We start from the raw sequence: 27,431 nt of genomic DNA, 5'->3' as shown, positions 1-27,431 counted from the left end.
AAATGAAAGAAAAAAAAAAATCAGAAAAGGTTTCTCGCAATTAGCTTAGATAGGCCTAAGGAGCTCTGCCTGACTTCCAACACAGGGAGTACTCTGGAATCTTAATGAAGTTCCAGACAGGTGGAGGGGCTCAGCACCTTTGGAAAATCAGCCCACTTATCTTTGTAGATGACACTGCCTTATCTTGTTAACATTGGCACTTGTCTTGTATGCAGCTGACAGCATGAACTAGCGGATGTTAAACTCATTCATTGTGATGAAGCAGTGAGAGGGAAAATAACTTGAGGAAAGCGGAGAGCAGGAATTCTGCTATCTTAGCCAGTCAGGAACTGCTAGATATATTCTGATACGTGCTGCTGAGGACTTTCCACTGGCTGCCTTCTCCAGCTTTGCAAAACCCTGCAAGCAAATAAAGAGAAGGTGAACACAGGAGCTGGGTACCACACAAAACACTGCATTACAGAGGTCAGTGGAGCAGATGAACGTGCAGGAATGGAACGGAAAAGGCTAGCCAGTCACATTGCATTAAGAGGCAAACAAAGCAGCCGTGTACGCAGTGAGGCAGGTGCCCCTTCCCCTCCTTCTCTCTATCATGAGGCAGAGGGAGGAAAGGAGGCCTCTTTTTATAATCTCGGTGTGGTGGCAGGGTTTCTGGTTGCCACTGTGGTAACTCCTGCCCCATCCAGATAATCAGACAAAACAAAACCATATCCAACCTACTTCCTTGCTGATTTGTTGACAGAGCATACAACTCTTTAGTGTTCCCAGTGGTTTTCATCTCAAAGGAGCTTTACATAAAGCAGTAACTGCACGTGCCACTGACATGCTGCCTCCTTGCTGGAGGAATGTTATGGCTGCAAACAGCACCCAACCCCCTGCGGCAGGTTAGCCCAGGACGCAAGGAGGAACTCTTTAATTACCTTCAGAGAGTACTCTCAACCTCTAAGGACATTTCTCTCATCACTCAAGCCAGCCCTCTGCTTGTCTCCCCCACGTGAAGCTAACACAGCCTGTTTATCACATTATGGCCAGAGATTCTGGCTCTAACCGAGACCCCTGGGACCAGCTCTGGCATGTTTCTAGCTAATTCTGCAACAAGGGTCACTGCTTCCCACTAAAAAGCCACAGGAAAATCCCTGTATGGGTCACTCAGTAAATGTGAGGGTTAAATGCTCTTCATTCAGTAAACTCCATGAGCTCTCTCATCCAGCCATTTAAGCTGACACTGTAAAGGGGCACTCACCTAGAAGAGTTTCTCATAGCACTTGTCACAGTGGACAATGTCCCGGTGGATGAATATTTTATCCAGAAGATCTCCCATTGCTTTGTGGCAAATTCCACACTGCCAAAGGGAAAACAAGGTGGTTGGACAGTAACCAAAGCATCATACAGTAATGACAGTATGGAGGGGGCAGAGAAACAGTCTCTGTATCATTTTATAAAGGTGCAAGGATGTTAAAGCAGTGACCTTTGAAGCTAAACTTTTCTACAACAGAAAAATGACACCGCAGGCTTCCTTCTCCCACACTCATCATTTCCACAGACTTGATTTGTAACCTCTGCAAAGTTTGAGAGATTCAGCAAGACCTGCACTGGGACACAAGGGCCACAAAGCAGCAAGGCTGCCACAAGGACAGGGACATGAGGAAAGAGGGTGCTGCTATTCTATTAGATGACAATAAAGAATTCTCCTGGTTCTAATATGGATTTATTTGAGGAGCTGAAAAACTTTCAGGGACACAACCAACACCTGTGACTGCATGACTTTTTTTTTTTTTTTGTGCCAATGCGGATGCAAGCATTTGGCACACACTATATATACATTACTCTGAAAGTCTGAGGACAGAATTTGCACCAAGATTCCTCCTCCCACCACTCCATTTCACAGCAGCACACAGACAGCAGTCAGTAGCTAAGCTGGTTTTTTTTACCCTGAAACAGTATTCGTGGCAGCAGATGTTAAGATGCTCTATTATGATCTTAGGGCAGTCTTGGATCTCACGGCTGCAGTAACTGCAAACAGGTTCACTGGACCTGTGAAGGAATAGAAGAGTAAATTCCTCTGTAACACAAGCTGATTCCAGTCCCAGTGCTGGTACCAGAGGTTTCTGACCTACCACCAGCACCGCTCTCCATGACCTACCTGCTTCTACACATATCTGACTGTGTCAAGTGACAGTACAGAGGGACATGTGTTATCCCAGGGATGCAGAGACCACAACAGCAGGGCAGTACAGATCTTAAAGTCAATGTCAATGTATTTTCCAAAGATCATTTACACTTCATGCTGTTATTTCACCGAACACATACCATTATTCTAAAAAAGCAAAACCTTAAAGTAATTTCTGTTTAACAGTTTGCTGAAACACCCAAGGCAGCGCCAAACTGTCTTACCTCTGCAGGGGAGCACTGGACAGGTAGCTGTGGTGGCTGTAGGTTGCTCTTTCCAAATCAGTCAAATCCACAAGGCTGCCACTGGAGACAGAAGGCAATATCAGCAGTTGACAGTGATACATGGGAAAAGCATCTCAGATGGAATCATCAGTCACTAACTTAAAGTCCTAACTGCAATGTCCCAGCTGCCTGTTCCTTGGAGAACATTGGTCCTTCCTAACCAGCTCTGAAAAGGCACCTCCCTAATAAACAGGGCCATGCTGACAGACAAAGTGGGGCTGTCAGCAGCCGTATCTCCATCTTTGCTGTATTCATGCTGCAGGTTCTCCATAGGGGTGGCAGTATCCTGCTCCCTGCCCCACACCACAATCACTGTGCCTCAGGTCAGAGAGATCCAGAGTCAGCTCTGGGCTCAGCCTCACAGATAAGGTTTGCAAGCAGTAGGCACCTCCAAGGGCAAGCAGAGACAGCAAAGAGCTGGCAGCCCCAGCACCTAACTTCAGAGCACTGAAAAATGTGTCTGGCTGCTGCTGTCCCCATGGGGAGAGGCAGGATGTGGGCAGTGTGGCTGGGAAATAGGGGCACACACCCTGAAATGGGGCCCTCTCAAGCCTGAGGCCAAGGGAGGTGGCACAGGCGCACAGCAGCTCTGCCCTGCAGGCTCTCCCACCCTGTCAGCTTCTGTGCCAGGAAGAACAGGGGGTGTCACAAAGCTGATGCTGTTAGTCCCATGTGAGGGTCTGGCAAATGCAGCTCAGGAGGGGGCTGAGAAGACCTAACAACCTTGCCAAAACAAAGGGAAAGATACTGCTCCCTCTTGCTCTCTCCCTCCTCCAGTATGTTTCCAACCATGTGCTCCCACCTCCTTACTCCTTGCTAGCCATCAAACCCCTCTGTGAGCCAGGTTGTCTCATTAAAACAACAGAAAAGGCAAGACCGGGTGGGCTGTGAGCAGGGATAAAAAGAGGGGGAGCAGGAGAGGAGGAGGGGGAGCAAGGGCTCCCCTGTCAGTGAGAGCCATGGCTGCCTTGGCTGTGCTCTCCATGGATGCACAGCATGCTGTCCAGCACGTCTGGAGTTGGGACATGCACAGGTTGTGACCCAGACTACAGGGACCAACATATTTTCCACTGGCTGCTAGATGAGATTGGCAAAATCCTGTGCTGGCTGCTGGACAGGCAACCTGTGAAATCCTGCCTCCAATACACTCATCAGTAAAACTTCTCTGGCCTTACTGGGGTCCTGATGTTTACATATGGATCCTATAAATAGCAGCTATTTTCACTGCTTACTAAACTCACAAATCCTGAACTATTATGCAGGAAAAGTCAGGGAACACGTCCTTAGTCTCGCCTAGCTGAGTGTTCCCTCTCTGGCTTCTGTTTGCCTGTGGTTTTTGGACACTGCAGCAATACGCTTATCTTTGGTTGCTGACATCTGCTTTGCCGACCTATACGAAAGGCTAGAGATTTATGGAGTCTGTAATCAGCTACCACAGTAATGCCAACACAGCACTGAGGGAGGGTAAATGCCAGCAGGGAGGCATCAAACTGAGTGTTAACAGGCTGCCACATCAATGTAAGCACAATGTACATAGGGCCAAATTCTGCTCTCAGTCACATTGGTGTCAATCTGGAGTAGTTTTGCTCAGTTACCTTTGGGCAGAATACAAAAGACTGAAGATTTAAGCTTGAAAATGGCATCTTTTAACTTCTAACTTATAAATAACTTTTTCTGAGTGAGAACCCGCAACCTCCACATTTTTCTCACCAGTTCCAATCATTTGTTTATGTGTGCAAATGCACAGTGAAGCCTGACAGTGCCAAATATGCAGCCTAAAAAACTGCAGTGTAGTGTTTTCAACCCGTCACCTACCTTAGAGGCCAACTCACTTAGAGGGGGAGTTTACCCCTCCACTAGAAGCTGTGGGACAGAGGTCCTCCTGTCACCACAAATGGACTAGACAGCCCAGTGGATTGCAGAGATATCCGTCTGGGTCCCCAAAGCAGCACTGCTGTCTTAGCAAAACTCTCTGCCCACCCAATGTAATAATCCCCCCAGGGCTAATTAGCTCCGGCACAATGGCATGCTGACACAGTGCTAACTGTTCCAGCTCGGGAACTTGCTTGGTGTGTGTTAGCTGGCAAAGCCATATGCTGTTGCTTTGCACATGTATGTAGACACATGACTGTCTCTGGATACTCCTCATACCTGCCATAGCGTGGGGAGGCTGATAACTCGCTGCTGTTAACGTACTCCTTCACAAAGAGGACCCCTTTTCTAGGAACAACAGAATGAGAAGCATTTGCATTAGAAAGGAGTGGAGCTAATGAGAGACAGTGCAAGGGACCACATGTGTGCACTTGGACACGTAACACATGCATGAAAAGGTGGAGAGTGAGATGCTGTTGTTCTTGTATAAATACTGAATATCAAGCATTCTTGCTAAATAACACCTAATACACCCCTCTAATTAACCCACCAAAACAAATCAAGTTAATTAAAAAGAATGGGATGGATAATATAACTCTTTCATCCAGTTATCCCCTGTTTTGCAAGGATAAGTCTTTTTCACATCATGTCAGGATTATGCACACAATAAGTATTTAGAGAGCTTGTGGTTCTGCCTATTAACATTAAAACCCTACTGGCACAGCACTACTTACAGTGACTGTTTTGTCACTGGAATATCTCCAGCATTTTCATCCATTATAAATTGCTACTGGTTTGCTTTGGGATGTTTTTGCTTACAGAGCTGACCTTTCTTGTACAGTCCTCCCTCTTTAAAATTCTGATTTCAAAATTACATGCCCCCATCTGTCTGTCTGTCTGTCTGTCTACAGCTCTGTCACAGATCGAGAGGAGACACTGTGCCCACCGGCTGTCTTCCCAGAGCCATGAAATGAACTAATCAGGCTCTTTCTCCATGGTGCATTTTCGTTGCTGCCTATAAGCTATGATTAATCCTCTCTTCTTATATGAGCAAACTAAGCCATGTCACAGCTAAGGAAAGAAAAGAAAAGCTTTTTTTTTTAACCTAGCATAGACACTTCCCATGTCAAGTGTTTCAGATGAGAGTCTCCTACTTAGACAGGTGTTGTGATAAGCAGGCTGTAGCAAGGCCAGGAGGACCCAAATATTGCCCATCGAAGCCTATGCTGACCCCTCGCCACTTTGAAACCCCTCTCTAAATTGTGTAAAACTGTGCAGCAGTTTTCACCTCTGAGGTGGAGCATGTGGAAACCACAAATCCCAGAATACAGCTCTGAGTTAGCTGCACTGTGACAGAACACTATCTTCTGTAATACATGACAGATCAGGGTCCTGTGACAGCCCCACTAAAATCTGATACACTTGCTGTAGACTGCTCACTTGCTCATGATTCACAACAAGGCAAAGAGTCTTCCAAGAGCCCCACACCTGTGATGTGTGGCACAAGGAGCTCCATCGTGTCCTTCCAGCTATAATGTGTTATGGAGGATTCATGATTTTGCCATGCTAAAGAGAAAAGACACAACTCATACAGTGAGCTACATCCTGGTCTCAAAAAAAGGGCAGCTGGAGAAAAGGACCCAGCCCATCTCTCCCTTTTGGGTGGCTCTGGCCATGATGGCAATGTCTGTTCTCTTAGCCAGAAGTGGCTGAGAAACGTCCTGTGGCCCAGATGCCAAGCAGCAAAGCCTGGCTTGTCACCAAACAGGATGGCTGCATGCAAAACCTGTATTGCCATGGAAGGATCATGACCACCCATTGCTCTTTACCCGGCAGTGCTGGAATCGGGCTGGTACCCAGAGGCTGCTAGGCTGTTGTGCGATAAGGTGGCAATCGGACTGCAGATCCTCTCACTCGAACTTGACAGAAGCCTGGCGAGAGAGAGAAAAGTCTATGGGCACTGGAAACATGGGCCATGACATGATCCAAGCTGGCAGCCAAGAAAAGACCTACCACTGCTGTTAGGAGGGTGCAATATTAAGGCCCTTAAACATACAGATTAATTCACCTTTATCACAGACCAAAAAGGCTTCTTTCTCTTTTTACATCTGCCATGTAACAGTACTACTTCTCTGGAGAAGTGATTTGGAAAAAGTATCATTTATAGGGCCATGGGAGAAAAGACCAAACAAGATCTTCAAATAAGTACAGACGTTAAGTGAATCATGTAGCCTGAATGGGAGCAGCTATGGAGAGAAATGGCATGCAACATATTGCAGGAGAGGAGGACATGGGGACATATTGGCCAAAGTCCAACATAACTATCTCCAGCATAACTATCCCCAACTTCATAATTTCAAAAGCTGCAGAAGGGAGAAAGCAGCAAAACTATGGCTACTAAAATGTCTTTGGAAAACAGCCCTGCCTATCCACTCAGCAATGAGACCTGTTAAGTTTGCCTTGCAGGGATGAAGCTGATCTTGCCTGGAGCCAGTCCTAGGCTATCCAAGGATCTTGTGCCTCCTGTTCACACCCACAACATACTCCCCTTTACAGATCCAACACTCAGACCTATGCTGGTGCCTCCATACAGTGTCAGACTGCGTGTGGATGGACTGACACTGCCATGAAGGACTGCAGAAAGCCCAGGGTAATGGTATTCCATATTGGATACCTCCTATCCCTTCCAACAGCCTTCTTCTGGGACCAGTTCAGTCATTTAATTATTGATATTCTGGAGAGTGTGATCCTCTCTCTCGACATCTCTTTTTTTCGGTAGCCTCTGCAAAGGCTGATTTCTGGTCAAGGGACGGTAGCCAGGAACCAGCCCTTCATTCTCCTCTCACTCTGTTCTGGCACCCCAAATGGTGAAAAAGCTCCAGAGACCAGAGACGAATGTATCGCAGACCCTGTGCTGGGTAGCTGAGTAGTTCTGTGCCTCTAGATCACACATCCACTCCCCAGAAAGTATTCATCTCTCTTTCAGCTCTTGGCTTTGCTTCCTAGCTTCTCTTCCACAATAGTTTCATGGAGGTTTCCCTCACAACCATGAAGACTACCCATTTACCTGGTGCTGTTACAGTTTAAGCTGTCCATGTAGAACGGCACCCTGTGGCTTCTCTGGGAAATGGACATGATGGTATCTCTGGGAAGGGAGTCGTGGCTATGAAAGGAAGTGATACAATCTCAAGCACTGAACTTGAGCACGTGAGGGATTCTCACAAGTGGTGAGAATCTTGGCTAAATGTCTCCCTGCTTAGCATCAAAATCACCCACACACCACAGCCATCCATGCAAACAGCACCTCACTGCACATGATTAGATCCAGGGAACTAGTAAGAAGTGGGTCAGGACACCAGATATTGAATAAATGCAGCAGTGGGGTGTTCTTTGGGTTAACAAGTCTGGATTCCCTTTGACTTCTTACCGTCCGGCTGTGGGATTAAATTCACAGTGCCCCCTGGCACTAGCGCTGTCATATCTGCTGTTCCTAGGGCTGCTTCTCCCATCATAAACTCTCCCTTCGTAATCTGGGGTAGGTCTGGTAAGGAAGCACAAAGCCCTGATTACGTCGTACCAGGAGTCACTGGAGTCCCCACATTGGCTAATATTTTGTCTCAGCAGTCACCATCATGACGCATTCTCCCTTTGCTCTGCCTATTTCACCTGTGCTGGTTCTGCAGCTGCAGCATGCATACGAAGCTCTGAGGCTAGGAAAGCAGACTCAAAATCTAACACTTGAGAGTAAAGCTGAAGCAGTTCATAAATCGATATATCTTCAATATTGTTTCCTTCCCTAGCACTCACCAAAACCACCACTGCACCATCTGCATGTATGAACTGCTGACCAGCTGGCCCATCTGGGTGTCAGACCTGCACATTTTCACTTTTCCAAGACAGAACTCATTATCGGAATGGCTTTAACCTGTGGGCAGAGCTCAGGCTCTTTCAATAGAGAAAATAAGCTTATAGCTTATGGTCATTCTTCTCTTGCAAGTGCCCTGGGGCACAGTTTATGTTTATATTGTATATCAGCACTTTGATCCTGATTAAAGCTTCAGGCAACTGTATAACTTAATGTTAAACAATGCTGAAAAACACTGCAAATCAATGCTGCATTAAAGAGAGAAAGAGGGACAGGCTAAGCTCACCATAAGATGAGAAAAACCCTGCTCTGGGCAAGACATGCATTTGGTCGATGATATAAACCCAAGGGCAGGAATGAAGCGCAAGTTTCTTGCGCTGCAGGGAGACATGTCAGCATCACACAGTGCCAGGGGGGTTGATAACATGCTATGAAGTACAATAGAGGTCTGTTCCATTTTTTCTAGTCCTAGTCTGCAAATGCCTCCAAAAGCAAATGAGGGCTTTGTGACGCCAACTTTCTGAAAAATGCTAGAAGAGGTGAAGGCTACATCTGGATCACACTAATGTAGATATATATAAAAATAGTAGTTATAAGTGTACAGCTTGTCTCTTATGTCATTGACAGTCATGAGAAATAAAAAATAGACTGCTCCTGAATCATCATCTCTGCAGTCACAGAGGAGAAGCAGATGTGGTCTCTACACATCTGTCAGGTTTCCAGGCACCGTATAGGTGGTCTGAATACAACCTGCCAAGAGTTCTCCAGTGTTACAGAGCAATTATCAACTTAGATCTCCTAAATCCCTTCCTCAGCCCTTCAAGTCCAAAAATGATCTTGTTCCATGTGTTGCGAGACCTGGCAATACTGTTGCTCCCTCTGGGAACAAAATCCTGTTCTTGCTTCTTGACGCAGTGATTGTACAACCTGGACCAGAGTTTCTGTCAAATATTTCTGTGCCAGGAGCTTTCCCTGTCCCTGCATCTCCTCCCCAAACCCTTACCTTCTGGTGCTGAACACTTGGCTGTCTACATAGGATGGGATCCTGTGACTGGGTGCTGACACGCTGGTGCTATAAGGCTGGTGGTCCTGTACCTGGCAGTACAGTGGCTTGGGATGCTGGGTCTCATATGCACAGAGAGCACTCTCTTTTGAGCTGAAGTTAGACCTGCTAAAGAATTAGAGCCAATTTGACCATAAAGCCAGTGACTGTATTTGCTATGACCAGCTCACACAAGGTTCAGAATTTGCTGAGGCTGGATCATGCCTCTTTCTACTGGCAATAAAGAAAACCTGGGACACCATGCTGTTAATAGGTTCTTAAGGTCAGGGGAAATGGCAGAGGTCTGTATTACTTCCCCTCACCTAGATGAGCTGAATTCCCAGCACAATGCAATACTGCAAGATTCAGCAGTCATCTAAGTTAATCTGATAACTGAAATGAAATACGAACAACCATATGTGGGTGGAATCCTAAACCTAATATTCCTTTTGTCAGTATCACTTGATTAGTGTACACTGGGCAAATTTACATAGGTTCAGGACTTCAGCCAGGTTTGTATCAAGAAGGAATGGCAAAGGATGAGGATTTGAGAGCCATTGATTGGAGAAACAAAGGAATAGTCCCACTGTACCTGGCTGCCACTGGGTTAGGCTCATTGTGTCTCCAGTCTCCTGGGCTCTCACGGTGACTATCTGTGGTGGGGTGGGTTTGTTCTTCATAAGCTGAAGTGATCCTGGTCAGGGAGGAAAAAGCCTGTTAGCAGCTTTAGCACTTCTGTCTAAATCTGTCCACTGCGGTGAGTAAATGCAGTAATATCATGATTATGTCAGTTTCAGAATTCACTAGCCAAGAAATAAGCATTTGTAATGCCTTTGAACAGGGCAACAGGGAGAACACAAGATGTGCAAGACAGCAGTAAAGACATGCCTGGTCCCCTGGCTCCATACCTTTCCCGGCATGGGTCAGATTCATTTGCACATTGGGTCTCTGGAGCAGTGATGCTGCTTTCTCTTGGTAGAGAGCTGGACCTGCCAAGACAGAAGACCATTATAGTCTGCAGAAGTGCTACTGCACATAGAATTACTGTAGGATGTGGATGCTAGCCCTGGTGAATCTCCTGCCTCAAGAAAAGTACAATATCCCTGCATGGGAATATGCCAGATAATCCAAAGATAAGTGGAAAAAAAAACCCTGGGGGGAAAATACAGATCTCTTCAAAATTAAGGCTGAAAGGAAAGAAAAATAAATCTCCTGGTGAGCATCAGTTGCCTGTTTATTCTTTCCAAACTTGACATTTTAGCTCTGGTCATTTAGTTATGATCATTACAGGTTATCCAGTACCTCTACGTTACATTTCAGATTGCTAAGAGCATGAGCTGGCCTCATTTGGGTACCGTCTCAGAAGTGTATCCACTAGTTAAACGCACTGCAGAGCCATCCTGAATTCACACCTGTCTACATTAATCTAGGAAAAAGTTTGTTCACTTTTTCTATCTGGTTTTGTATGTTTGTGCACACCAACCCTTCTGGGAATACTGATACCCTGTAGAAAATCTGAAATGGGCTTAGATTACTGCATCAAAACTGAATTTAATTAGATTCTAAGAAATTAATTCTCAAAATGCTTTCAAAGCTCCTACCCAGAAACATTAAGGTTGATGAAATAGGAGGCACCCTTACACTTTACTTGCTACTAGTTGAGGGCTTCCCTTCACCAGCATTAACTCGATCCCTGCAAGTTCGCTAAGGGGGTAAGCCAGAAAACGATCGGTACAGTCACCCAAGTGAAAGCAAGATCAATTTATTTTCATTCCTTTGCAACAAAAGGTAGATACCTTAAATTCTTCTGGCAAAACACTAATGTTCACTGAGTTATAGTCTCCCAGTCAGGTTGGGATGTTCTAAGTGCCTAAAGAAGATGTGTTTGTCCAGGAGCTCAGACTCAAAATCAATTTACTGAAAAGAGTGAGAGATAATTCCCAAGTTCTGCAGTGGAGTGATGCTGCAGAAGCACTCCTGACTGCTCCCTTGGTAAGTCTGACCCAAAGTGGCTGCACTTGGAAGCACTGAGACTCTCAGATCAGGACTCTGCATTTCTCTCAGTAACTTGGTAAGCTTGAGGGCTTATCCAAAGGAAGTCCGTGGACTGGGGGAGGCATGGAGTGGGCAACACATGGAGTTTTATCCATCTTGGTCACTTTGCTGGGGGGTACTGGAGAGAAAGGGAAAGTTTTCTCTCTAACTTTTTTCTTCAGCAGTCTAACTTCCACTCACATCCCCAGGGACTGGGAACAGCTCCTTCTGCCTCCCTGCATAATGAAGAACTACAATTTGGAGTATTTGTGGTACATCCAGGATAGCTCCATTTGTCAGAAGAACCCAGGAGGACAGGACACTGACACCATTGCTCTCTCCCTGCTGCTTTTCCCAGCACTCCTTCCTGAGCTCCCTCCTCCACAGTCCTCACTAACCACACACTCTGCTGTCCCAACATGCGCTATGTATCTCCATGCACTCATGAAAAAAGCCCAGCTTGGTGACTCCTAACCCCAAAACACAGCATCCTCAGTCCCTTCTTCAGAACCACCTGCAGTAAATTCCCCACGTTCTCTCATCAGAAAAAGCAAGCCCATTATTTGTCTTACCATCCTGAATTGACTTCTTCACTCTGCACACAGGGCGATATCTCCTTGTTAATGTCCATGCTCCCACTAGTGTTGTCCTTGGAGCATGGCATGGACCTGGGGAAGAAGAGCAGTCTGGTTTACAAGTTGATTTCAAAATGGGTTGCTCACTGAAACACATGTGTGAGAGAAGACCAATTTAACCAAGAGCCTCAACTCTTCAGATTTAGGAGGAAAAGTATGGACAAAAGCAAAGAAATCCACAAAGTCCTTCCATTTGGACATTTAGCTCTGCACTGTTTTGCACAAGGCAGACTGAAGGCACCAAGACAGCCACTGCAAACCCAGTGGAGTCACAGGTCAGTGGGAAGGAAAATGGTCCTGTGCCAGGGTGACCAGGGTACAGCCTGAGACCTGACGCTGACTGGGTAAGTTCAGAAATGAGACCCAGTGTTACCATGGAGGTATTACTCCATGCCAGATTAGGTTGCTTATTGGCATATGTCTCTAGAGGCAGTCTCTGCTTCCAAATTTAAGGTCTAGGCAGCAACTCCTGGCAGTCCAGCTGGACAGTGTTTGATGCCTCCAGCTAATGAGGATGTTTTCTCCCAGGCTTTCATATAAAACCATGGTAAAAGGTTCACTCAGTAGAAGCAGCACTAGAATCAGGCACAAAAGGGGAGCCTGGGAGATTATTTTATCAGCATATGTATGTGGGGGGAGACATGCAAGGAATTAACCCTCATCCTACAGGAGAAGGCGGGGGGGGGGGGAATTATCTGATTCCTTACCTAGACATGCTGAGTTCAAGTTCAGTATGTTCCTTCAACCTGGGAGGCTCTGGGTGGACATCATGGTCAGGATGTTCTTGTCCCCTCTCAATATGGTTGTTTGAGTCTGAAAACCTAAAATAAAGATCTGTGCTTAAGGCAGTGGACAAAAAACATGCTGGGGTGGGTAGACATCCATTCCCTAGACAGGAGCCATCAAGCAGGGAGCAGGAGTCACTGTTTGGCCACAGCTATTCCAAACTGCCCCAGTACCAGATCTGATGGGAATCATGCGTACAAATCCCACTCTAGCTTGCAGGATTGCAGCTAAAGCCTTTCATCTGAGATTGTCACAGAAGGAAAACATTAGGCACAGGAGAAAGCACTCGTGCCAGAATTCCTTGGACTGACAGATGCTTCTAACACCTCAGGACACACTCACACATGATTTTGCAGCATTCGTAAATATTTGGATAGTACTTGCTGAGGTCTCTGGGCAGCAGAAGCTACTGCCTGCCACTGAAGTACCAAGGGAACCATTCTGATGCCAAAGGACCTATGTCACATGCTGTCAGTGCAGAAACTGTCTCTTGGACTTCACACACTGTGTGAATCTATCTCATCCAACTGGCTTTTCCCATCAGTACGGGTGGCATTGCCTGCTGTAATGTGCCGTTTTAAAGTCCTCACTCCTGGGTGCAAACCAGAGGAGCCGTTCTGTGGTCTCAGTTACCTTGGGAAGAGAGCAAGACATGAAGAATTATGAAGCGAATAGATACTATGGGTGAGTCCTACCGACCACTTACCCTTCTTGGATCAGATCCGGTTTATAGTCATCTGAGGCCTGCATGCTCTCATGCTCCCTTTCTCTAGGGGTCTTCCCCTCTTTGAAATCTTGGGACGACCTGGCAAAGGAAAAGAAACCGCACTTGTGGCTGCTAGGCACAAACACCTGAAAGCTCAGTTCAATGCACACTGAGAAGAAAGAAAGTCACAAGGCTTTGATGGAGGATATTCCAAGGGCTAAGCTGTAACCAGCACAATGAAGCACTGACTTCAGCATGGCACAAAGCACTGCTTAACTGCTTGAAACTCAGAATGGGTCAAGCAGCAACATTTTCACACACTGAAATTAGCTTTTTAAAATACCAGTCCAAACTATGTTTTCTCTAGCTATGTTGCTTTCTAGCATGAAAGTAGACCTGCAGGGTATCAGATTATTTATTGTGGCTATATCATACATCAGGTTGTATATGCCAGGACAGGCATCACATCTGATACAGTGTCTGATAATACCTGAGGCTGAATTTGAAATGTTCCTTCCTGTCCAATATTCTGAATTTTTTTTTTTTTGTAGCCAGACTCCCTCATTCAGTGTATCTAATTATACCACTCAAAACAGCTTCATCTCCCCTGGCCTTTCTAGCTCAAACTCCCTTTTCTCAGGATGCATGCTGACTTTGCACTGGACCTTTGGAGTAACAACGCTGCTGTCTCTCAGAGAAGAGTTAGATCTACAGGAGAAGGAGTCATTCCAGCGTGCAAAGTTCAGAGGTGGACTCTGAGGGAATCACTTGGGAAATGGCTGTGTTGGAGCTGTTTTCTGTTCCAGAAGAAGTGTATTATACAAGGAGACCTGACCTAAGTCATGCCATCAAGGACGGATGGTAAAGACATGGAAGTCCAAACAATGTTGGACTGAGGAGAAATGTGGCCTATTCCTAGTCCTCCTGCCATGTACAGTTGGCATCTGAAATAGGCATTCAGTGAAGATGTCTAAAAGGGATGGGATAAAGTATTCAGCATTTCTAGAAGGATCTTTTTTTCTCACCTGTGGCAATAGAGGGAGTCTGAACAACTACTGCAGAGCAAAACCTCGCTTTCCTCAGCAGTCTCCTGATGGGGGAGACTCCTCCCTCACTACAAGTCTTTTGGCAAAACACCTTTTAGCTCATTGGGTTTCTGTTTGCTTATCTCATGGGGTGGGAACCCCTCCGGGGGAGCACTGTGACTGTCTCCACTAAGGTTTTAGGGTATACAGTGCTGTAGAAATGATGATGATGATAGCTGTTTAGCTGGTTTTCCCGTGAGTTTTTAGAGACCTTTGCCATCTCTGCACTAGGGTGAAAAATCCAAAGTACTCAAAAGCTGTAGCAGTCCATGCAAATGGACTCCCAGGAGTGCACCCCAATTGTCCTACTGCCCCAGCTCATATCTGGCTCCGTGCCTTGGGCTTCTCCCTGCAGAACGCAAGGGAGAAGAAGTGGGTGAGGTGCACTCATATCCCACCCCAGGACTGGTACAGGATGCAGCAGACATCTCTGTCCAGAATCATAAGCAAGGACAGGTGGAACTGAAGGGAGGTCAGAGCTGAACTGTGCCACATGCAGTAAGGCTAGGGGCTGCTGGGAAGAAATTGGGAAATTTTAAAAGCATTTGCTATGTGGTTAGTCTTCAGTGAACATGGCAGGAAACGTACTATTTCAATGGATGCTGAAGAGAGGAGCAGTTTAGAGCTGCTTAGACAAATGGCCCTTATTATGCTGCTGTTCTTGTGCTCAGTATTTCCTGAGCAATCAGTATTTCCAAGGCTTTCAGCAATGAGAAAGAACATATTAGCAAACATGGGGTTAGCATCCCAGGACCTTACATCGCTTCATTCCAGTAAGGCTTGCTGTATGCTGGGACCTCAGGACTTGTGTATCTGCTCTCTTGGGTGCTGCTTCTCTCCTCATAGCCCAGGACAGATCTGATAATCAAAGAAAGGCCCATTACATCTTTAACAACTGGCATGTGAATCATTGCACTAGTGAATACTAACTACTCACCAGGCAAGGCTTGTGTCAAACTCTACCATTCACTGTCCCACACCAGGATTTTTCTCTAGGGACCATATTTAGACTACAGTTGCATTTCAGTGCATTTCAGCTGCCTTTCAGCTCCCTTGCTGCCACTCCAGCATCACTGTAGCATTTCACTGGATTATCAGCAAATGAGAAGGTAGTAACTGAATCCCACCAAGCACACAAGCACCAAGAGGAAAAAAAAAGCTGGGGTGCTTGGCTCATATCAAAGAAGATGGAGGAGGGATACAACGCAAACCTCTTGGTTTATTTTGCAAGCTGTGTTTTAAACCTCAGCACAGTTGCCTTCATCCTTGGGACAAAAGCTGTGAAAAGAAGACTCTTTCTGTGCCTGCCCATTCATATTTCCCTTAATCGTCAGTATTACTCATATGCCCATTAAATTTACCACATTCTTACCCTTTAAAGGAATATTCTGTGTCCTCCAGGTGCATAGGGGCTCTCTCAGTAGGAGGAGAAGGGACATCAGACTGCAAGCTAGACCTGTCATAAAAAGGAAGGCATCTACAGCTTGATAGCTTGCCAAAGGCTTCAAGGGGTAGTGTGTTAGAAATACAACACTGCACTTTATATGAGACCAGAAAACAGAAAGTAATTTTCTCAGAGAACTGATTTTCCTTCAGAAAAAACATTTTCATTATCTCTAATCAAGAAGAATAGAGGCTGTTAGTGGAACTAATGCAGTTACTTGGCCTCAATTCACACATGTCTTGGCTGGATACATGACTTTTCTGGCCTGTCACAGGATCATGCACCTGGGACAAAGCACAATATGAGTAACTTTGGGGAAGACATTCCTACATTACTAGCAGCAGCTCTAGGTCTTGGGTTTTATACCATCCTACTGGGAACCTTGTGATCCTCGTCACCTCAGCTGGGAGGTTTGAAGGCATCATTTTTTCACCTCAAGTGCTTTGGTAAGCCAATACATGGAGTCAAGTCCCAAAATAACAGACTAGAGTAAGTGAAGAAAGCACCTTCGGGGAGATTAGTGTGTTTGGTGTCAACAGCAGTAATTCCTTCCTGACTCTGTGCCTCTGACATTGTCAGGGGAGCAAGCACGCTCTAAAAAGCATGTGGAATGGAGACACTTTTGCGATCAATGCTAAAAGCAATGACAAAGCTGCTGTTTCTGCTCCCAGGCTGCTTCTGTAGAAAGAAGTTGATGTGTAACAGTGAGCAGAAAGAATGCTGTTCCCGCTGTTTAGCCACCTAGGATTTTCTGGATCCCCTTGTTTTGTTGCCCAATTTAGATTCTGCTTCCAGCTCTCCTCTGGAAGAGTTACTTATTTCCTCCCCCCAGACCCGCCCGCTGCAAGCAGCATTGTGAGTACCAGCACCAGGCCCTGACCTTGCAGGTTCAGACTTTGCATCATCCAGGTAGCGAGAGGTCTCATACTGACGGTGCAGCTTGTCTGTAGCATCTGCAGGTCTGTCCCTGCAAATGGAGTTGGACTTGGTAAGAGAGGGAGTTTTGTGGATCACAGAAGGAAACTTAGCAAGTTGGAGAACAGAGCAAGAAGCAAAAATATCAAACATGAGATTTTTCTGTCTCAAACATAACATCTCTTCCTCCTTCCTGCTTAGCTCAGTAAATTTCCTGCAGCAGACCTGAAGGGCAGAGACATAAATCCAACCAAGTCACACTAGTGCGAGGAAAGAAGCTGAAAGATCTCAGTCCATTTTGAGCTGGTGGATCAGGTCCATGACCACTTTGCAAATGCATGCAAGTGCTGCTCCCAGAACACATTTGTTAGGGCAGTAGTAGGTCAGGAAAAGACCCCTCTCACTCTAAAATCAAGGAGAAAAAGTGTATTTTACACTGTTAATAGGTTTACACTTACTTTGGTGGGTAAATTCCATTGGTGGCTTCTGTGTGTTCAGGATAACTGAAAAGGAGAGACGTCAACTTTAGAAAGCATCTTTGGTTTGGGTAACGTTCTACAATTATTTTCTTATGCGTTTAATAAAAGAGAGAGGAGGAAATCCCTAAAACTTCCCAGAGATGTTCCTCAGTATATTTCTACAGGTAAAATGGCAAGAAACTTGCAGGAAATTCAGTGTGTATGAACTACAAAGGAGCATTTAGTAACTCTGAACATCATCAACATATGACAGATGCCAGTGGTATGGAGTCACCTAGAAATTCAAGCCAGGGCTCTTCCAAAAACAGTGGGATGTCCTACAGCCCACAGCTGCCACACAGGCACCTCCATCTGCATGCACAGAAGGGAAGGAACGGCCCTGACATTCTCTGGCTTGTCTCAGGGGAGCTGACAAAATGAGGAACTTCAGGTGTCTTGATCCAAAATCGTATGTTTCTGTTTTCTTCTTTCTGGGCTGTGGGTACTGAACAGCCCATGAGTGAACAGCTATCACTGAACTTCTCCCCTCCTGCATACCACAGGGGCAATGCATTTCCTCCCTCACTTCTACTTTGTCGGGCAGGACAGAAGCACAGCCACTGCTCTCCGCATTTTGCAACCTTTCTTGATTTGTAAATCTCTAAATTTTTTTCCAGTGAGGGTGCAGACTCCCTAGAAAAGCTGTGAAATGGACTGCCATAGAGACTGCCACATGCTGCCGTAGAACAGGCAGGAACTGAGTTGTTTTAGTCGCCTTCAGTGGATCACTGAGAAGTACCCTCAGATGCAGAGGTTTCTAGATCAAATTAAACCAGTGTTTTCTAGAGAGGGAGGTGTGCCTCCAGCAAGGTCCACTGACAGTGGGAAGAGCAGCGCAGTGTGGAGCCCAGGCTAAGGAGATCCACTGGCTATCAGCTTGGTTGCATGCCAGAAACACTGGTGCCCATGGGATGGGCAGGATCCTGCCAAGGACAGGTCCTGGAGGGCTGGGGGCAGGTGATTCTCATACACACAAAGGGCAAGCTGAGCGGTGATGGCAGATTTCATTTGGGCATTTGGAGACAACCACCAGCTCAGTTACACTGTATTGCCTGTGACTATGGGATCTTTAGCAACTTTCCACAAGACCTTAGAGTCAAGACACAACTGTTCCTTGTCACGGAACCTTTTGGGTTGCCAGCCAGTTTACAGGATGTGCAATTTCCTTTTGTGTCTGGGTTTGTGGTTGGGTTTTGGGTTTTTTTAGGGGGTCTCTTGTTGCAAAAGCAAATAGGTACGTGGAGGTTGGAGGCCTGGAGATACATTGAGTATGAACCTCTTTACACTGTTAAAAAAAAATTACATTCCAGAATTGGTTTACATTTAGGAATAAACCCAGAAAACGCAGAAATGACCCACAAAAGTGATTACTTTTTTGTATCATAGAAACTAAAGAAAAAAACTGGAACAAAATATCAAACAATTTTATTGAAGAAGGTAGTGTTTTCTTTTTTTCCCTCTTCTTAAATAAAATTTTAGAGAAACTGCTGCAGTTCTGCAAAGCACAGACTGAACTGTGTTTTTCCATCAGTAAATATCCATTCAGAGTTTCCAGACAGCACAAGAGCAGCAGTTTATGATTTGCACAATGCTCAAGTCAATAAATTTCAGACTAACTCTACCTTCCATTCGTGGAAACCACAGTTGCTCTGGGGGCCAGTTCATCCCATGGGAATGGCTCAGACTTTTCCTTCAGAGATCTGTCACTAGAAAAAGGAAAATGCCAGTGAGGTAAGACCTGACAGAATTTATATTGTATCATCCTAGAACAGTCTACTAACATTGAGTTAGGAGGAACACAAAATGGGGCTAACTCAATATATCAGGATAGGAAGGGCCAACCTTCTGGGTACAGTGGGCCTGACTGCAGTTCACGGGTTACTTAGAGAGATGTGTTGCTCCCTGCAGTGAGGTATTGCTAACCCCTTTGCTTGGGCGAGTGTAAGTACCCTACAACAGTTGTTCCTTCTCTGCTCATGGGCCAGAAAGGCCTTCCTACAGGTCCACCAGCTGGACTTTCCACCCATCTTTCACTCCCACAGACCTGTCAAGCTGTGCGTCTGTCTCTTTCCTTCCCTGCCAATTACTCTCTCTCCAATTTTAGGTGGCTTAAGTAATGAGGCATCCACTAATTTCTCTGAGAAACTGACTCACAATTAGGAGCAGCTATGTGACCCAAATGACCCCAAGCACAATGAGTGCATTGTAATCAGGCTGTCCCTGCAATGACATACAAGGATATATTTATGGGCCTCAGTTGAATGACCATGACAATAGTCCAGCCTCTACCTTTTCTCAAGCACTCTAGACATTGCTTCAGCCTGAGATAGTGGTTTGCGAACATTTCTAGCCTTATCTTCACTGATGGAGGTGGGGAATGACTTGGAATTAACTGTATATGCTACAGAAACTCATTTGGTGAATCCAAGCCTTCTACAGCTGCTTAAGCACAACAGAGCGAAAGGTGAGGCCACATATACAACTCTGATTACTTCAGTCTAGGCGTAGCCAAAAATTCAGAGTGGTAACACTGAGAACAAAAAGATCCCTGCTAATATGGGGTATATTTTAAAAATCTGAAATGCTCCTGTGTACAGTCCAGAAGATAAAGACTACTGGACATAAGCATACAAAGAGGGAGTGATCTCTCTCTCAGGACAGCCAGAAGCTTCCCTGCCCTCAGCTTCAAGTTCCCTGTTTCACCTGTGCAGCTACACAGTGTCAGAGCTCTGCCCCTTAATGTGTCCAGCACCTGTACCCGTACTGTTAGGTTCCCAGTCAGTTCCTTCTTTCTTAGGTTTTCCTCCATAACAACAGAGCTTTTTACACTTTCCCATTGTTCAGCCACCCCTTCAGACTTTCTACAGGGTGCAGAGAACCAGAACCAATGTTAGCAGGAGCCACCACCACTGAGGTTCAACACATCTCTCGTAGGTGGAAGAAGCTCCCCAGGGAACAGTAGTGGGAGGGCAATTGGAGCGGGAAAAAAAAAAAAAAAAGCATGAAGTAGACTCTTTAGGGACTGAGCCAGAGAGGAGAATCCTTGAGGGAGGTGAAGGAAGAGTAGAGAAAACTGACAAGTTGCAGCTTAGCCAGCAGATGATGCTCTTGGAGTGTAGCCCAGCACCATGACTGGAGAGATCCCATCTGTTTGAGACCACCAGCAGGTATATACTATTTCTGAGCAAAAAGCAGGGTTACGCCTTATGTTCAGCAGCACAGATCAGCCTTTCTCAACCACTTACCCATCCCCATGCTGTGACACAGTTTCAGATGAGGATTTCCCATTAGAGGCCTGTCTGTTTTCACCATTTCTGAAAGCAAAACAGCAAAAACAATTAGGTAGGGAGATGAGGGGACACAATGTGAGGCATAGGAACTGCACAGCAAGGTGTTTGTTGGAAGTGTGCTATGTACAGTGCAGGGATTGGATTAAAATGAAAGCCTGATCAGTTTAGGACATAGAAAGGTCTTCAGCTTTTGGGCTCATATTCTCATCACAAAGAACTGGGTAATGTTCAACCTGTGGGAGGCCCACAGCTTCCATCTGGGTATATTTCCTCCCAGATTACTAATGCTTTTGTAAAATGCTCCTTTCTTAGATTCCCTATGCTATAGTATTTATTATTCCATGACTGCACTGTGTCCAGAACAATCGTGTATCTGGGAAAATACCACCAAGCAGAGCCAAACTCTCCAGTGCAGCATGCCCCTTGCTATCCTTAGCGGAGCTTTAAGATGATGCAAGGTCAACAGACCTACCTGATTTCAGTAGAAGTGGAGATTCTCTCTGAAATTTCACTGAAGGATGTGGTTGGCTGGCTCTTACTGCCTATTTCAGGGCTGCAAGAGAAGGCAAAGAAAAAAAGCTGTCATTCCTGAACAAACCAGCTCCCCACTGCAGCTAGCCAAAATCTTCCCGCATTGAAGTGTTGCTTTCTGTGAATAAATAAAATGGAAAACAAACATCAATGTTTTCAGTACACTCATTTACAAAGTTGTCTTATCAGAAGCATTTTTTAAATTAAAAAAACTGATATTTCCAGGAATATCTGCCTTCAGCCAATGATACACAAAGAATAAAAACAACAGAACAAGGTCAGTAACCAAAGCGCTGTTTGCAGTGCTGTGGAAAACTATTTCAACATTGTTTATACTATAGTCATGAATTCAAACAGACAAAGTTGAAAGCCACTGAAAATTATTCCCCTACACATATTTGGCAAGAAAGAGTTCAGCATGTCTGGGTTTTTTCCTTTCAGGTTTGGAGCACTTCTATCAGGATGTTGTCAGATCCTTGCAGGACATAACATGCATTTCAGACATAAAATCTTTTTTAAAACAGCTGCCTGTATCTAAAAAAGTCTCCCAGGTACAAGACTGACAAATTTGCTTCATTTCATCTCCCAGAGGGGTGCGCACTGAAGTCTCTGACCTACAGCGACATGTGGGCTGATACAGCCACAAAAGACGTCCAAGACATCCTGGCTGTGCTGTAACACTTACCTGGAAGGAGACTTTGCTGTTGTCTTTGGCTCATTCCAGGAAGACCCAGCGGTGGTTTTTCTCAGCCCATTAGTACTGACAAAAAAACCCCAAGTAACAAAGCATTAAAGACAGAAGATCTTTTAGGTACCTTCTCCTGTGGGTGGACACATCCTGCTTTCTGGCCCACAGTTCTTGTGTCTGCTTCCTGGGCAGTGAGGCCAAAACCTGCTGTGCAAGGACTCACACACATAGTTGTCCCTATATGCACTGTTGCACTGATGTGACTAGTATCTGCCTTTCTGCTGAAATACTTGGTCTTTAGAAACTGGCTTTTCCTATTTAACACAGCTGGAGCTATTTCTATCCCCAATGTCTGAGTTTGCACTAAAAATCAATTTCCCCAAATGTATAGATTAAAGCTCAGTGCAGTCACAAAATTGATTTCACTATGTGCACTTGTGTAATATGTGAGGAAAGGAGAGTAACTGCTTCCCAGCGCTGTCTTAAACCTGCACCACAATGGCACAAAATTGCTACCAAAATTCATGAGGCAGCTCCCTCAGCCTGAAAATAAAGCATTTCGGGCTGAAAGCGCCCATTTATTGGACTCCCTGCTGCACCCACCAAGGACCAGAGTAGCAGAGAAGCTAATAATGCTGCTGCCTGGCATCAAGCCACCCCTCAGAGCAGGAAGAGAGAGCTGAATCCCAAATTAAATGAATCTGCTTGAAAACAGAGAAGGATTCTCCCTCCTAGGGCAACCATTTCCATTTCAGCCAAACATTTCTGCATACTGGTCTCACTCAGCCCCACACCACGTGCCAGCTATTCCTGACCAGTGCAGACTAAGGGAGGGTGTCACTGCTGCCCCTTTACACCAGAGACAGCCTGTCCCCAGGTCTCGCATACCACAGCAAGAATGCTCCGGCTGGTCTGTCAGAACTCTGTAGGGCTCTGAGTATACTTGGCCTTCACAGTAGCCTCTGAAAAGGGCTGGGGGCTTGAAACGAGGCTAACATTTCCCATCAAAGCAAAGATCAATTTAAAGATAATGAACCTCTCAAACCTCTCCGGTCACACCTATCTGTTGCCATCACAGTAGAATAATTAAATCTAAAGTCTAACGAAAGCAGAGAGCTGGCTCAGGGGACTGGAAATAATGAGATATTGAGTATTTCATGTCTAGGTGATGGGGTCAGTTCACGCAGTCAAGTTTGCTAGTAAAAGAAAATCATTACTATCTGATGGCTGCTTGATGGCTGCTCTGACTCCTCCTGTGAGTTGTCTTTGCAGAAGTGCCACCAGACTCATTCCTGTGGCATATGAGCACCTTGTGAAGACAGGACTGATTGGGCTGCGGAGTGTGATCAGGAGAGAGGCTCAGTGGCAGGTTTACACCGTACAACTCACATTAGAGTTGGCCTGTAGTTAAATGCAGTTTGTCATCCGCCAGGGCTGTCAGCTGGGTACTCTATGACACACTGGCCCTGTCCCCATGCCTGCCCATTTGTGTCACCAAGTTAGCTGAGGTCATATTTCACTTTGACTCTTTCCCTTTTTGCAAGAAAGAGGCAATCAGGATTTTCCGGGAAGTCTCTTTTGAAAAACCTCCATCTCTAGTTGTGTTCACATAGCTGCTACCTTGCAGATAAATGCAGTTATCTGCAAAGATGGCAAGACAGTGTGCCCTAAAATCCAAGACAGTCAACACACTACTCCAGGATTAGGTAAATACCTGTTGTCATCTGGTGTAAACCTGCATGAACCAGACACAGTTGGACTCCTCCTCTGCTGGCCTTCCTCTTCTTCTATCTCAATTCTTTCAAAAGGCAAAAAGAGAGACAAATATCACATTGTTTCCTATTCTCCACTGCTAGCTAATCCAAGCAGTTTATTCTTGTTTTCCCTTAAGCTATGTTTCCCCTCTGTTTCCCCTAGAGGCAGATTCTTCCTGCTCCTCATGCTCCCTGTGCTCTGCTACTGGTGAGCATCTCAACTGGCTGAATGAAGTGAGATCTTCAGCCCAAATCAGTGGCATTTTGCTGTCACAGTCACTTTACCAATAGCATTAGCTGAATGCTTAAATTCCAGAGAGCGCCCTAGATATCATTTCCCTATCACACCGACTGCTTTAGAAGTTAAATGCCTGAAGCCTGAAAAGTATTCACCCTGCTGGTTGGAGCCAGCCTTCCCTGGAAGACAAAAGGCAGGGAATGAGTCTCTCCTTGTTTCAGGTTGCCCATAACCCAAAGTATCATCAGTGCTGTATTCTCGGTGCTTATAACACCGTGGGCTCTCAAAAGCCAGCGTGATTCAACCCAGAGCATCTGTTTTAAGGGAAGTGTCCCTCCTCTGCTTTGAAACACCTGGGGAGTAGCCCTAGTACAGTACACAGTTGCACAACTTCAGCAGTACTTCCAGAGGATCAGTGACCTACCTCTTGGCAAACAAGGGTGGAAATTCTTGTGTTGGACTGCTGTAAAGGAAGCATAAAGGCAACAGTTAGAAGTTTGGAGGTGAAGACACACCTTGGGCAGGGGCAGCACCCACAGAGTCTCTGACCCACAATTGACCCATATGGTGCAAGGCATCAAGGGGGCATGTAACACCATTTGGGCAGAGCTGATAGTGACCAGGTGTCTTAAACCTGTGCAAATTACAGAGCAGAGGAAATAAAAATAGGAAGAGCAGCTAGTTATAACACGTGAAGTAATGAAGCTTCCCCAAAGGGCCTTTTTAATTTTACACTTTCCTGATGGCTGTTTTTCTTCCTGCATACAAACCTGCCTCCCTCCATACCACACGATACTCTGTGCACCAGAGGAACCAGCAGCCAGTGCAAACACCCTTAACATTCTTACAAATCTTATCCAAGCACTTCTCTGATTTTGGGGACAGCTGAGTGCTGCTGGTGCATCCCCTCCCTGCTTCCTCCCACACTAGCAACATCCACGTGCCTCATTGTGTCACCCTGAGTTATGTCAAGAGGAAAAGGATTTACAGTGAAGGCGAGCTGCAAAAAAGTCACTAACATGTCTCCTGGAAGATCAGAGACCTTGGAAATATGCTTTTTTTTCCCCTCCCAGGAAAGAGATGGACAACAAAGCCTTGAACACCAGTAGCTCCCACACATCATTCACATTCCTGTTACACATCCACGCATTACTGTTAGGTTCTTTTTCCCCACAGAACTATTTTGAAGCTGAAACTAAGACCAGGATCTTGTAAATCTAGCTATTGTTCAAACACGATATAAAGGCAAACTCTGTGGCAAAAAGCTGATCCATATTGGATGCAGTTTATATTTGTTCTGGTTTTCCCCTTGCATGCAACAAAACTGGAGAGAGCAGTATTAAGAACTGAATCTGAAAATTGAAGTCTTGATTGTGGGCCTCAGGGAACTGGGGACTATCATGGTTTTTCTCTTCCTGAAATTTCATCCCTCTCAGTAAGGAAGACTTCCCAAGACTCTTGGAGGATTTCCTCAGTTCTGCAGAAACCTGCAGATATCCGTGGCACTTCTAGAGAGATGGCAGCTATGCCTTCTCTACTCATTGGAAAGGTACCATCACCTTCAGAGAGTCTTGGGTCAGGCCACCATCCCTGTGAGACCACCTTCAACAGCCTCTTCCCTGTCTCCTGCCCCACACTTGCAGGCTGAAGACTCACCCGTTGCTTTTCTTGGCCGCTGAGAGGACATAAGCACGTTCCCTGCTGGCAGTGCGTCTGAGGACACTGTTGGCTGCCTCTGTCCTGAAAGGGAGGGAAGGGGTCATATTCTGCTCATGCTGTTAGTGGCTGCTGGCTGTAGCCTTGAGGAGGCAAAAGGTGAACAAGCTGGTAGAGGCTTGTGCTAACCCTGACAGCTCCCGTGCTCTGGGGAGCAGAAATCCAGCCAGAACTAAGAGAAGTAACAATGGCTTATCTTTTTCTTTAGTATCATTCATGCTGGGACACAGCACTTTCACATGGATGTAAAGTGTCAGGAAAAAAAAAAACAACCCAACAACAAAAATACCAACCAAACTTCCTCTTCCAGGAGGGCAGAGGGAGTTCCCCTTTTCAAGACCTGGACTGTTGCAATATTGCATACTGCAGGACAAAAAAAATGGGATGCAGGCTTTGTGGCTGACATGCTACATGGACTGCACGTGTCTATACAGACATCAATACCACCAGATGTACCAAGGGAGAAGTGCAAATCTCTGGAAGGATTTTTATTGGTTCCTCCCCAGTGGGCAAATTACCAAGTTTTCATTTGTAAAAGTCTTGTATCTGAGGAAAAGTACCTTCAGAAACTCAACCGAAAGCAACAAGGACGCTGGCTGCATCAGATGCAGATCTACCACGCAGACAAAACACATTCTAGTCCTGGTATGACAATGAGAGACCAGTCTGGATCTGGACTTAAATGCAAGCCCCCAAGTGGTCCAGACTCAAAGGCACACATGTAGGCTGTGGGAGGTGGGCTTCTCCCTTTACTGCCAGCCTATTTGTACGTCTCTATCATTTCACACAGACGCTACACAGCTGATGGATTCCACAACCCATTTCCAGCTGCCAAATTAATTGGGGTATGCTGTCAGGTTGAATCATGTCAGGCTTTTAATTATATTTTGTTGGGAGTGCAGTCGCCTGTGGGCATAGATACGCTCTGTGTAGAAATATCTGCTTATTATTATTTTATTGCAATCAGCCCTTATGGCTCAGCTGTAATCATCATCGAACTGACCCTCTTGGTAATGAACAGTTAAACTGAAGTAAGTCCACTTGTCACTGCCCCTGCAAGAAAAAGGTGGTTACCTGGAGGGCATACCTCTTTTTATGTTCATCTGGAGTAAAAGGCACATCCTCCTCATCCAAGTCTACTGATTTTTGTTTGACATTATACGGAGCTCTGAAATAGAAAGGGAAGGGGAGAGCCAGGGTAAGGGAACTGCCTCTGTAGACTGTTGCAGAGGTGGCACAAGCAAAACCCAAGGTAAATCCAAGGGCAGGGCATGTGGAAATGGGTTCAGACCCCAGAAGTGTCGCACACAAGTGTGGAAGACATTTGTATTTTTCATGTGCATTGGGGTGCGCATGTCCCCATAGGATTTTGTTTTCTTAGTATAGGGGTTTAAGCCTAGAGGCTGGTTCATAATAAATGCTCAGCTGCATTTCAGATTAGAGCCACAGTCTTTGACATGAATAGCTGTGTCAGAAATGTCAGCAGTGCTGTTCTGCCACAAGGCCCCTCCTTTCTCCTGGTTTCAGAAAGACTAGCAATGCTGCAAACCAAGTCCCCAGGCTGCATCCTCCAGTTTCTGCCTTAATTACTACCAAGTGATAAAATTCACTCCATACAAAGGCCATTACCAGTTCAAGGAAGGCTTTATGGCGCACACAGACCTGGAGGTAGCACCAGGAACTGCTTCAGTTTCTAATGAAAGCTCTGCAGTGCTCAGCTGATGAAGCCATGCCTGGCCAGGCATCCACGTGCAGGTGGCTTCATCACTGAGGCTCAGGTGCTGCTGAGCCTGTGCACAGACAGAAAGTGCTGCTCCCCTTTGCACACTCACAGTTTCTTGTAATCCTCAGTGGTCAT

The 27,431-nt window shown here is 45.7% G+C and overlaps 1 protein-coding gene across 1 annotated transcript; it reads right to left on the bottom strand.

The window, feature by feature from the left end:
• On the bottom strand, positions 1–27,431 carry ZNF185 (zinc finger protein 185 (LIM domain)). Its single transcript, XM_010569088.1, is given in 28 exon segments — positions 1–399; positions 1,244–1,342; positions 1,932–2,034; positions 2,395–2,475; positions 4,606–4,674; positions 6,156–6,257; positions 7,394–7,489; positions 7,754–7,867; positions 9,195–9,359; positions 9,826–9,927; positions 10,142–10,222; positions 11,840–11,935; positions 12,610–12,723; positions 13,395–13,493; positions 15,239–15,337; positions 15,852–15,929; positions 16,513–16,517; positions 16,758–16,907; positions 17,293–17,341; positions 18,979–19,062; positions 20,602–20,670; positions 21,119–21,199; positions 21,863–21,937; positions 23,580–23,663; positions 24,282–24,320; positions 25,514–25,597; positions 26,661–26,741; positions 27,406–27,431. Coding segments are annotated over 27 exon segments (2,325 nt in total). The 3' UTR covers positions 1–399.

This window comes from Haliaeetus leucocephalus, unplaced genomic scaffold (genome assembly GCF_000737465.1).
Source record: "Haliaeetus leucocephalus isolate CR32 unplaced genomic scaffold, Haliaeetus_leucocephalus-4.0 Scaffold262, whole genome shotgun sequence".
NCBI lineage: Eukaryota > Metazoa > Chordata > Aves > Accipitriformes > Accipitridae > Haliaeetus > Haliaeetus leucocephalus.
Note: the sequence above shows the minus strand (reverse complement) of the source record. Positions and strands in the feature narration are given on the sequence as shown.